Genomic DNA, 12,392 nt, shown 5'->3' on the forward strand with positions numbered 1-12,392 from the left:
TCTGGAAAATTTCTGGAGTAGATGTAAAGGATATTGTCGTTATTAAGAGTGAAATTTGATCAGAAGTTGCTCCGTCGATAGTGTTAAAATTTGAACCCACTACTTGCTTGATTGTTCTTGTCAGCGTTTCCACTTGGAAAATTTTCAGGACTTGTAGACGTATACCCGTACATAGCTTCCTCAGGAATTGACACCAGAACTTGCAATCCCATTTGGGACACTGATTACTGATTTTTCAGGTCAAGATGAGCATGCTCATTGTCTCATTCGCCCGTGGGTTCCGATGGTAGAGGATCCTCTAGGCCAATTTTTTTGACTGGCTTTGTTCAATAAGTATAGGAAATATGTTGTTTAAAAAAAAAAAAACAACTAACGAAATGTCAAAATCTAAACATATTTAAAATAATAATTTATTCTGCTATTATTATTATTATTATTATCAATCTAATAGTTCAATCTTTATCTCTTTCTTGCAGAACTTAATGCCAAGTCCAGCACTAATACATCAAGATTTTTTTATACCATAAATCAACATTTTATTGAACGCCCATAAAATAAAAATAAAAAACTCATCATTAAAAAAAAAAATTCTCCTTCAACCTACAAGGAGTTAATTCCAATGGTAAGAAAAAGACAAATAAGTATTTTTCAATACTCAATCCCATTAAATTCAATTGAAATATGTTTAAATATTATATAATTGAATTTAAAAAATAATATTTATATTGAATTCATATTTTATGCATAGAATGTTCGTTGCTTGAAATCACGTGTATATATATATTATATTTTAAATAAATAAAAATTAAATATTTCATAAAGTAATAAAATTTTAAAATATAAATATTTTAATAAAAATATTTTATTCAAATTATTAATTAAAATATATAGAGTTAAATGGATTTGTGTATTATTCAAATAAGAATAATTGGGTTTGTGAATGATTCATATAGTTAAAATAATTTTTGTGTGCACATTATCCATTGCCACCTCAACACATTCAGTCTGTGGTCACAAATTTGAATTTAGTCACTGGTCTTTTAAGCCCTTCTTAGATGGAAGCGCAAAAAAGATAAATAAGATAAATAAAAGTAACGAGAAATAAATGACTTATATAAAAAGAGGTGAATGCAAAGGTAAATCTTATTTTCTTTTATTTCTCAAATTTTAATTTTTTTTACGTCCAAGTTAGATTGTAAAGAGGGATAAATAAGAAGTGAGAGTTATGATTATTTTATTTCTTATACCTCTTAAATTTATCATTCTTTTATCTCTTTTCAACACATAAACAATATATATTAACTCCTTTCACTTTTAATTTTTTTTTTATTATAACCCTCTCTGTCCTTTTTTCTTCCTACTCTTTTTTATCTTTTCATTAATTACTTTCTTTCACCTTCCAAATAGATGAGATGGTATATGCTCAATTCCTATATTTACAAAAATGCTCAAAGCTTCAATCTCCACTTAACTATGATAGAATCCTTTAAGATGTGTATGGATATAATAATGTAAGTTGTAACATTTAATGACGAGTGTGTGATTAGCATATATGAATATACATTTTTTATTAAAAAAAAATTTCTCTTAGTAAGAAAACTGATTAATTAAAGCATATCTCATACGAACGGTAACCATTATAACTCAAGCACAACATGAGGGTTGAGGAAAAGTGCCCTCCAAAATTAGCCTCTCATTGTAAATCTCTTTTTTCTCGCTCTGCTTTCCATGAACAAATATATATATATATATAAATAAATCTTCGTGTGGTGAGTCTCACGGCTGTGCCCATCCATCAACTTTCTGGTGCTGATTTCTGTTCAGTGTATGAGGTATTAACCTTTCATTTCTAGTTCCTTTTCTCTGATAAAAAAGAAAACAAAAAGAAAAAAATTCCTAGTTCCTTTTGAGTAAAGCTCTCTTTTTAACCGTCACTCTTTTTTTTTTTAACAATACTTCCTCTGGCTTTGATCTCACTCTTAATGCACCTTTCTCAACCTACCAAGCTTTTTCTTTCTGGTCTCTTAAGCTTCCCCTGTAGTAAACCATTATGGGATTTAGTTCATTCCCTCTTTAGCACAAGAAAGGTACTAACTTTAGATTTTGTGTCTTCAAGGAAAAAAAATTTGTTTCAACTATTAATCTTCTGCCCTATGTGAATTATCTTATTGCGTAGAAGATGTGAAGAACAAACCCAAATAATTGGGTATACGTTAATACAATATTCAAAATATTTATGTTAATATATGCCTCTTAGAGTTACTACCCCCTCTTTTTCTTTTTAATATAGGTGGACAACCTCTTGTTTGCGTATTATAGTACATGGGTTTTGTCCAAAATTTGATTTCTATGGGCCTATGTATTCTGAAGGAAAATTATGTATATCTAGTAAAAGAAAATGTAGTTTTTAATCTAATACTTTTGGCTGCCAAGGGATTTGTCAGTTAATGAACAACCTTGTTCCAATGCAAAACTGAACTTTTCTTAAAATTGATAGTGTTCAAAATCTTGAGTTTAGTTGGGTTTTCTTTTCAGTTATTCTTGCACTCAAATAGTTGAATTATTATCATTATTATTATTTTAAAAATGTCATGACCCAATCTATGGGCCGGACCGGCACTAAGACCTGGGCCAGCCTAAAGCCCCCGAGGCCCGTAGTAAGCATAACTGTTCATTAATCCAACTCTAAGGCCCATTTGGGCCCAATTTCAAGAAATCAACCGGACAAAGTCCGGCTATGAAGTGGACCTTTCAACGGGGAGTTTTTGACTCACCCGACCTGTAAACAAAATATATCATCAATTGGGGAGCTCAGCTCACCCTCTACATACTCAAATCAACATAAAGATAAATGGGAGCTCAGCTCCCTCATCCAGTACATCAAACATGCATATAATAATTTTACAGGTCCACATAACAATTTATATTACAGACCCGAATCATTTAAATATTTCTAACACATGCGAAAATTCTAGGAGTAAATAAAATTACACAAATATTGATAAACAACCTGCGAAGGAGAAAAGCAGGTTAACCACAATAAAATCCTCGAAAAATATTGAACAAGAGTGAGCGTTCGACTCAGAGAGTAAAATATCAATTTTAACCATAATCTCTATAACTATCTAAAACTAATGCACCCTTTAGAGTGAAATGCAACAACAGCAATAAATTCACATCATAATAGCAAAAAGGTAATTTGGAGCACTCACGCACCCAGTAATATCAATTATAATATATATGGGAGCTGATCCCCTATACAGCTCTCTTAATTCCATGAAGAATTCACTCGGACTTCCACTTAATAACCAAATGCGAAGAACTCAAGCCGTGTCTACCGAAGATCTCAAGCCGTGTCTACCGTCCTATCCATAGTCCACACCACATCACACGCACGCCAACGCTCCAATTACCACAACAACATACATGGCACTTTCACAGTTATGAATGCAACATAAATCGTGCCTAAAGTTTATCTACATAGATATATGCATATAAGTGATGCATGCGCATGCTTGAACATATAATAATAGTGAAATTAAAATTAAAATTAATATTTTACTCACAGACTTGACAACGGTCACTGTGGTGGATGGGCGGAGGAAGAAGGCTGTCCCGACTCACCTGACAATCACATTATAATTATTTAACACAATTGACTTAATACAATTCATGAAAAGACTAAATACGTCCTAAGTCGTGCCGAAAATCCAGCAGAGTCTCCCCTATACCTAGGACCTACCCAACCTGCAAAATGGCTCAAAACACACTTCTATATTCACAATCCATATATCCACAGCTCAATCACATCACACAGCCCCTCCTGGGCCCATCAAATCAGTCATCCATCACAATATGTAAAATTTCAATTTAGTCCTTATAATTGATCATTATTGCAAAAACTGCCCAAATAAGCTCTAAAAATTCTAAAACTTTGCCCCGTGATCCTTAGCAATATTACTAGGCTATTCAAAATCCATTACTGGTAGAGGAACCAAGTCTACTGGGAGGATCTTTCCATCCACTACTACTGGGCTACCCGGAAAAACCATGTCTACTTCTATGTTGTCGCTAAGCGGGGTAGCTACAGACAAAGGGTATTCTAAAGTGGTAGGGTTTCTACTCAACCTCATGGCAAACACAGGGGAGACAAATGAGTGCGTAGCACCCGGATCTATCAAAACACGAGCCTCATAGGAACAGACTAGAAGAATACGCATTTGAAGCCGAGCATCTGATGGGTCACGGTGAAAACCGAGCTTGACCCCTGAGTGGCGTAACCGACTTCTACCTGATCTACCTCCAAACCCACGCCCCCTTGTCAAGCACCGGATACATTTGACGAGGAACATTTGCTGGTTCAACACGGGCATTCCCTAGCAAAGTGACTGGTTGGCCACACAGCATACTCGTGAACCCATCATACAAGGTCTGAATGTCCGCATAAGGTGCCAAGGAGGATCTTGAACGTGACGGATTCGGTATGAACCCTCAGTATTTGTGTCTAAAACCACACCTCTTATACATGCTTCTTCATATGTAATTAGATAGGCCACCACTATCCGTAGTAGCCATGTGGGGAACACCTGAAGAACCCTCTGCTCTGTTTTTCTTTGCCCTTCCACTGTCATCCACAGCATAGCTAATCTCTATCTGTCTGGCTCGATCAACTACCACGTCAAAAGACTGATCGAACATCATGGCCAGGTTTGCATACCTCTTGTCAAGCCCCTTTAGGAATCTCTTTACCTTCATAGTTAGGGGCATACCTACAGCATATTCATCGCCATTCTTAAGGCCTCAAAGGCCCACTACTTTTGATCTCTGAAGCTTTCTGGCACAAACCGATTGATGAACAATTCCACAAACTGAGTCCACGACAAATCCTCCATCCGAGGTAACACGTAGTCATTCATCCATTGTCTAGGCATAGGCCCCATGACATGCTGCATACACTCTATAAGTCTTCTATCAGAATCCAAAAATCGATATGCATCGTCTGACACATCATAAGTACTAGGCACCAACTTCTTGAAATTGATGATCTGTTTGTAAGGTTCCCCTCTTGGTGCGGTGGACTGCTGCTGCTGTGGAGGGTGGATCATATACTGCGCCATCATATCGATGGTTCTCTGCAACCAAGCTAGAGTAGCTGCCATGGGGTCCATGGGACCCTGTGCCATGAAAGATCGCTCTTCTACTTCTCTAGGCCTCCTACCGGCTCCTGGCGCCTCATCGCTTCTACGCATTTTCCTGAAATTCAGCATCATTAGCCCACAAAATTCAAAACAGCATGTTACACAGCCCTATAGACTTATATTTATACACAATATATGAAGCAGAAACTAGAAGCAAAGATGATAATGCAAGACGAATGTGGACCCTATTTTTCCGCATGTGACTCCTAGTAGACTCTTCCCAACACTTAGACAATTTTTCCCTATGAATCTGGAGCCTAAACTCTGATACTACATTTGTCACGACCCAACCTATGGTCAGACTAGGACTGGGCCCTAAAGCCCCGAGGCCCGTAGTAAGCCTAACTGTTCATTAACCCAACTCTAAGGCCCATTTGGGCCCAATTTCAAGAAATCAACCGGACAGAGTCCGGCCATAAAGTGGACCTTTCAACGGGGAGTTTTTGACTCACCCGACCTGTAAACAAAATATATCATCAATTGGGGAGCTCAGCTCACCCTCCACATACTCAAATCAACATAAAGATAAATGGGAGCTCAGCTCCCTCATCCAGTCCATCAAACATGCATATAATAATTTTACAGGTCCACATAACAATTTATGTTACAAACTCGAATCATTTAAATATTTCTAACACATGCGGAAATTCTAGGAGTAAATAAAATTACACAAATATTGGTAAATAACCTGCGAAGGAGAAAAGTAGGTTAACCACAATAAAATCCTCAAAAATATTGAACAGAGTGAGCGAGAGTAAAATATCAATTTTAACCATAATCTCTATAACTATCTAAAACTAATGCACCCTGTAGAGTGAAATGCAACAACAACAATAAATTCACATCATAACAGCAAAAAGGTAATTTGGAGCACTCATGCACCTAGTAATATCAATCATAATATATATGGAAGCTGATCCACTCTCTTAATTCCAGTGAAGAACTCGGACTTCCACTTAATAACCAAATCGGGGTCGAAGAACTCAAGCCGTGTCTACAAGGATCGGGTCCCGAAGATCTCAAGCCGTGTCTACCGTCCTATCCATAGTCCACACCACATCACACGCACGCCAACGCACGCTCCAAATTACCACAACAACATACATGGCACTTTCACAGTTATGAATGCAACATAAATCGTGCCTAAAGTTTATCTACATAGATATATGCATATAAGTGATGCATGAGCATGCTTGAACATATAATAATAGTGAAATTACAATTAATATTTTACTCACAGACTTGACAACGGTCACTGTGGCAGCTGGGCGGAGGAAGAAGGCTGTCCCAGCTCACCTGACAATCATATTACAATTATTTAACACAATTGACTCAATACAATTCATGAAAAGACTAAATACGTCCTAAGTTGTGCCGAAAATCTCCCCTATACCTAGGACCTACCTAACCTGCAAAATGGCTCAAAACACACTTCTATATTCACAATCCATATATCCACAGCTCAATCACATCACACAGCCCCTCATGGGCCCATCAAATCAGTCATCCATCACAATATGTAAAATTTCAATTTAGTCCTTATAATTGATCATTTTTGCAAAAACTGCCCAAATAAACTCTAAAAATTCTAAAACTTTGCCCCGCGGTCCTTAGCAATATTACTAGGCTATTGCAAAAAGAATCATAATTTTCTGAGCTACCACGAATATTTTATGAATTTTTAATCCTATTTAAGCACTAGAAAATTATGAAAAGCAAGGTTCAGATTTACCTTTGCCGATTCCGACTTCGGGGACGCGCTCGGGACGTCTGACAATGGAGGGGTAGCCAAAACCTCGGTCCAATTCGGAGACTTTTTCTAATTTAGTGAATTGAGGATACCTACACGAAGCCCACAACACGGGGGTTAGTACATAAATTTTTCAGAATTTTCTAAGCTCATTTAATGCTTGGAAAAACACTGCGAAGTTCCGTGGGACCCACCAAAAAACGGTGTCGGAAAAATTCAAAATTTATGTCGCCGCGAAACTCTCGACAAGTGGAGCGCTTTGGTACTCTCGGTTTTCTCGTGGGGTTTACGGTTTGTGAGAAATCTAGCCCAAAAGTCAAAATGGGCTAAAACTTCCCGGGCAAAAATTAGACAAACCGCTTTATGGATTTCGGTGTTCTTGGTGTCTATGGAAAGCTCTCGACGAGTAGATGAGTTTAGACACAAGACCCGGTCCTATTGGTGGCCAGATCGGCCGGATTTCGATCGGGAAGACGAAGCGGCGCGCTTGAGCGTTGCGTCGCTTCGAGAGCCGTTTTCGGATGGGCACCGGCTAGCTAGGCGGCGGCGCGGCAAGGGGAAGAGGGAGGAGAGAGAAAATGGGAGAGGAAGAGAGGAGGGTCGGGACGCGCGCGGGGAGAAGAAGAAAGAAAAAGAAAAGGTCGGTTCGATTCGATCGGTCCGGTTCGATTCGGCTAGTTCGATTCAGGATACAAAATTTTTGAATTTTTTTACTCTGCCTCAGGACCGAAATTGAGGTCCAAAAATTCCGAAAAAAAATTCTAAAAAACTCAGAAAAATTCGTAGACTCCAAATATACTTTTAGTTTTGTCACGTGGTCTTTAAATTAATTTTTAAAAATCATCAAAGTTTATATTTTCGAAAAATCGAACCTGATTTTTAAAATCCGAAAAATCTCAAATAATTTTTCTTAAAATTTAAATAATTAAAATATCAATAACACTCTTAAAATAATAAAATTTAAAATTTTTGGGTGTTACAAAAAATAAGATACGATTCCCATGTTTGTTACTGAAAGGTGCATTTTGGAAACGTGTTGAACGTCCCAATAGAGCAATCTGACTTTGCTTAGGCATATGAAAGGGACGTGGCCATTGGGAGGAGGTAGTGGATCTTAGATGGGGGTTTTAAGAAGATGGTGATCTCTTAACTTTCCTATAAGACTAGCTTTGGTGTCTCTTAAATTGCATAGACTAGTGGGGTTGTGTCTCATAATTTAAGCCAACCATTTCTCCTTACCATTCCATCCTTCCAAGTTTTGTGAAGAAGATTTGGAGAGAAATACACCAGGTAATTTTGTTCCCCAACCTTTCAACACCAAATGTCGTGAATTTTTGTTTATTTTTATGTTTTCCATATTTTTAAGGTCTTGCTTTAATGCTTCTTGTAGTTTTAAAGTATTAAGTTCTTCTTCCTTGAAATCCTTAGTTCCATACTTGAGTTCCTGTTATATTGGGTATTTGTGGTTTTCAAGCAAGTTACAAAATTTTGATCCTTTTTTCCCCAGATTTAGGAATTATTTATATGTCCTGATTTGCTTGTGAGCATTTTCATTTATGGTTATAATCTTTCTGTGTTGAATTTGGCTGTCCTTTCAGATAATTCTGATTTGCATTATAGCTATTTCCGGGATATGCATTGCCACTGAACTTCACACAGGCACAGCTATTTGTTGAAATTATTATCTGCATGATTAGTCTTTTGAGTCTCATTTAGATGACAAAATAAATTTCTTTCTTTCCGGTTTTAGATAGCTAGAAAACATGGTGAAGATCTGTTGCATTGGTGCTGGTTATGTTGGGGGTCCCACCATGGCAGTTATTGCATGGAAGTGCCCTTCAGTTGAAGTAGTCGTTGTTGACATCTCAGTTTCTAGGATTGCAGCCTGGAACAGTGATCAGCTTCCCATTTATGAGCCTGGCCTCGATGAGGTGGTGAAGCAGTGCAGAGGGAAGAACCTTTTCTTCAGCGCAGACATTGAAAAACATGTCTCAGAAGCAGACATAATCTTTGTTTCTGTTAATACCCCGACAAAAACTCAGGGCCTTGGAGCAGGCAAAGCTGCTGACCTGACTTATTGGGAGAGCGCAGCCCGAATGATTGCTGATGTATCAAAATCCAGCAAGATTGTTGTTGAGAAATCTACTGTTCCTGTGAAAACTGCTGAGGCAATTGAAAAAATCCTGACCCATAATAGCAGAGGCATCAAATATCAGATTCTGTCGAATCCGGAATTTCTTGCAGAGGGGACTGCAATTCAGGACCTTTTTAACCCTGAAAGGGTTCTAATTGGAGGGAGGGAAACTCCAGATGGCCAGAAGGCCATTCAGGCTCTTAAAGATGTATATGCTCAATGGGTTCCTGAAGATAGAATCATTTCAACCAATCTCTGGTCAGCAGAGCTCTCAAAGCTGGCCGCAAATGCCTTTCTGGCACAGAGGATTTCTTCTGTGAATGCAATGTCAGCTCTCTGTGAAGCAACTGGAGCAGATGTTTCACAGGTTTCCCATGCTGTTGGCATGGACACCAGAATTGGTCCTAAGTTCCTCAATGCAAGTGTTGGTTTTGGAGGATCTTGCTTTCAGAAGGACATCCTAAATTTGGTGTACATTTGCGAGTGCAATGGCCTACCTCAAGTTGCTAACTACTGGAAACAAGTCATTAAGATTAATGACTATCAGAAGAACAGATTTGTCAACAGGTTAGTCTCCTCAATGTTCAATACAGTTTCAGGTAAAAAGATTGCCATCCTTGGTTTTGCATTCAAGAAAGATACTGGTGACACAAGGGAAACACCAGCAATTGATGTATGCAAAGGCTTGCTGGGTGATAAGGCATGCTTGAGCATATACGATCCACAAGTGACTGAGGATCAGATCCAGAGGGATCTGTCAATGAACAAATTTAATTGGGATCATCCGATTCACCTTCAACCAATAAGCCCTAGTTCCGTGAAGCAAGTGAGTGTGGTGTGGGATGCTTATGAGGCCACAAAGGATGCTCATGGGGTCTGCATTCTTACCGAGTGGGACGAATTCAAGACCCTTGATTACCAGAGGATTTTTGACAACATGCAGAAGCCTGCATTTGTGTTTGATGGAAGAAATATTGTGAATGTTGACAAGTTGAGGGAGATTGGTTTCATTGTTTACTCCATGGGGAAACCATTGGATCCATGGCTAAAAGACATGCCTGCTGTGGCATGAGTTTCTTCTCATGGGATTTGAAGCTAGAAATGAGCAATCTGGAAGCTGCAGTTTGATTTTTCTATTCTGTGCTTGTTTCTTTTATTTTACTGGTAATCATCACTTGAATATCATAATCATTGCATAATGTCATTGTCTTAGTAGAAAATCTATAATTTTATTTACTATTATGATTAATGAGGCTGAGTCTCAACTTTAAAGAAACTCTGGTTTGGGTTTGGGCATTGTTCATTGACATTATTAGCTTGATTTATCCTTCATTTTACTTGCAGGTTCATGACTATGGTCCTGCATAGTGGATTTCAAGAAGGATCCACTGAGTGTTGATCCATCAGTATAGAGAAGTTTCTCTCTCTTTTGGTCTAACTCAATCATCCATTTTGAAGCCCTATTTAACAAAAATAAAAATAGTCATCCAAACTTTTTTCTAGAGTTGGTAAAGTTCCCAAATCCAATCCTATCCAATTTGTCCAAACTCGATTTGTGCGGGGTGAGACCAGAAAAATTTTCTCCCCGCCCTACCTGAATCCTCATAGCCTGCCTACATAGTAATATATTATTTTTTTATTAAAAAATAATTTATTTTTATATATTTAAATATTATAATTTTCTTATATTGTTAAAATAATTCTAATTATATTTATTTTTTAATAAATAATTTATATTATATATTAATAAATTAAAATAAAAAAATAAAAAGATAAAATCTTCGAGGAAAAACTTACTTCGCCTTACTTTTTGATAAAGAAGTCCCCGCCTAGCCCCAAACTCTTATGGGACGGGGATGGGGACTTGGAGAGGAAGGGGGAGTAATCTCGCACCTAGGGGTGGTCACGGTTCAGGAACCGCCGGTTACGGTTCCTGAACCGCCGGCTCAGGTTCAATGAAATCATGAACCTGAACCAAACCGTCATGGGACGGTTCGGAAGACGGTTTTTGAACGAGCCGGTTTAAAACGGTTTAGAGAACGGTTCGAAAAATGATAATTCAAGACGGTTTGAAAGCGGTTTAGGGGCGGTTTAAGAACAACTTAAAGGAAAAAATTATAGAAAAATTTTATTAATTTAGAATTTAAGTTATATTTGTAAAAATATTTTAATTTTTCTTAGAAATTTTTCAATCAAAATAAAATAAGAAAAATAAGAATAAAAATAACTTATTTTTAAGAAAAATTTAATAAGCAAATACTTGAACTTATTAAAAAACTAGAGATAAAACTAATTTAAAAAAAAATAGAAAAATGTGCATAAACTTAATTTTACCTATGTATCCCTTTAGGATTTAGAGGAATCAAAATTTTCAGTTATAAGTTGAGAGAAGGGAAATTGAGGTGATTTGGTAATATGAAGCATAGACATAGGAAAGCTCCAATTAGACAAGTAGAGCATATTATGTTGAGGATAGAATGAAAATAATAGGTAGACCTAAATCGACTTAGAGGAGAATAGTACAACATGACCTAGAAGCATTACACATTTCCGAGGATTTAACCCAAAATCGTTTAGAGTGGAGAAATAATCCATATAGCCGAGCCCAATAAATTTTTGGAATAAAAGCTTAGTTGAATTGAGTATTATTTGCCCTTTTTTAAAAAATTATATGATAATTAATAATTAAAAAAATATAAAAGAAAAAAAAAATAAAAATAGAGGGTATTGAAAATTTTATTGAAGATATAAAATAATAACAGAGTAATTGAGATAGTATTAAAAATTTCAGTGAGTATAAAAATAATAAAGTAGGGGAATTGTGAAAGTACTGAGAATTAAAAGGAGTGTAGAAAATAATTATTTGGAAAATTTGAGAGAAATTGAAAGAGTATTAAGAATTAAAGAGAGTGTAGAGAATTAATGAATTAATGATACATATATATATATATATATATAAATGAATTAGGAGTAGAATGAATTATTTATTGAATTTTTTGTATTTAAATCATCGGTTTAGTCCGATTTGAAATCGTCGGTTCAATCCGGTTCGGAACCGCCGGTTCACGGTTTCTAAAAATTATGAACCTGAACCAAACCGTAGAATGACGGTTTCGGTCCGGTTTGAAGCCGATTCCGATTTTGACCGGTTTCGGTCCGGTTTTGACCAAACCGGTTCCGGTTCGATTCCGGTTCAAAACCGAACCGTGGCCACCCCTACTCGCACCCAACCCGTCCTGATCTTATTCTTATTTTTTTCCAAGCTTTATGGGAGAAAAAATAAAAAATAATTCTCTCAGATTTTATCCAT

General features: G+C 36.8%; 1 protein-coding gene across 3 annotated transcripts; it reads left to right on the forward strand.

The window, feature by feature from the left end:
• The first annotated feature begins 8,065 nt into the window (after positions 1 to 8,065).
• On the forward strand, positions 8,066 to 10,614 carry LOC110636249 (UDP-glucose 6-dehydrogenase 1). Of its 3 annotated transcripts, XR_009142604.1 has the most exons (3): positions 8,066 to 8,238; positions 8,699 to 10,246; positions 10,427 to 10,614. XR_009142604.1 is itself a non-coding variant. In XM_058132407.1 (2 exons), exon 2 carries the CDS (start codon positions 8,712 to 8,714, stop codon positions 10,152 to 10,154), a length of 1,443 nt encoding a protein of 480 aa, XP_057988390.1. In that variant the 5' UTR covers positions 8,066 to 8,238; positions 8,699 to 8,711; the 3' UTR covers positions 10,155 to 10,358. The 3 variants fall into 3 exon arrangements, 2 of the variants coding, with proteins under 2 accessions (XP_057988390.1, XP_057988391.1); XM_058132407.1 differs by lacking the exon at positions 10,427 to 10,614 and having other exon boundaries at positions 8,699 to 10,358; XM_058132408.1 differs by lacking the exon at positions 10,427 to 10,614 and having other exon boundaries at positions 8,068 to 8,238; positions 8,825 to 10,358.
• Positions 10,615 to 12,392: the final 1,778 nt, after the last annotated feature.

This window comes from Hevea brasiliensis, chromosome 13 (assembly GCF_030052815.1).
Source record: "Hevea brasiliensis isolate MT/VB/25A 57/8 chromosome 13, ASM3005281v1, whole genome shotgun sequence".
In the NCBI taxonomy this organism is placed as follows: Eukaryota; Viridiplantae; Streptophyta; class Magnoliopsida; order Malpighiales; family Euphorbiaceae; genus Hevea; species Hevea brasiliensis.

Coding starts and splice junctions, on each gene's coding strand:
- LOC110636249 (XM_058132407.1), top strand. CDS start 8,712: ATGGTGAAGATCTGTTGCATTGGTGCTGGTTATGTTGGGGGTCCCACC.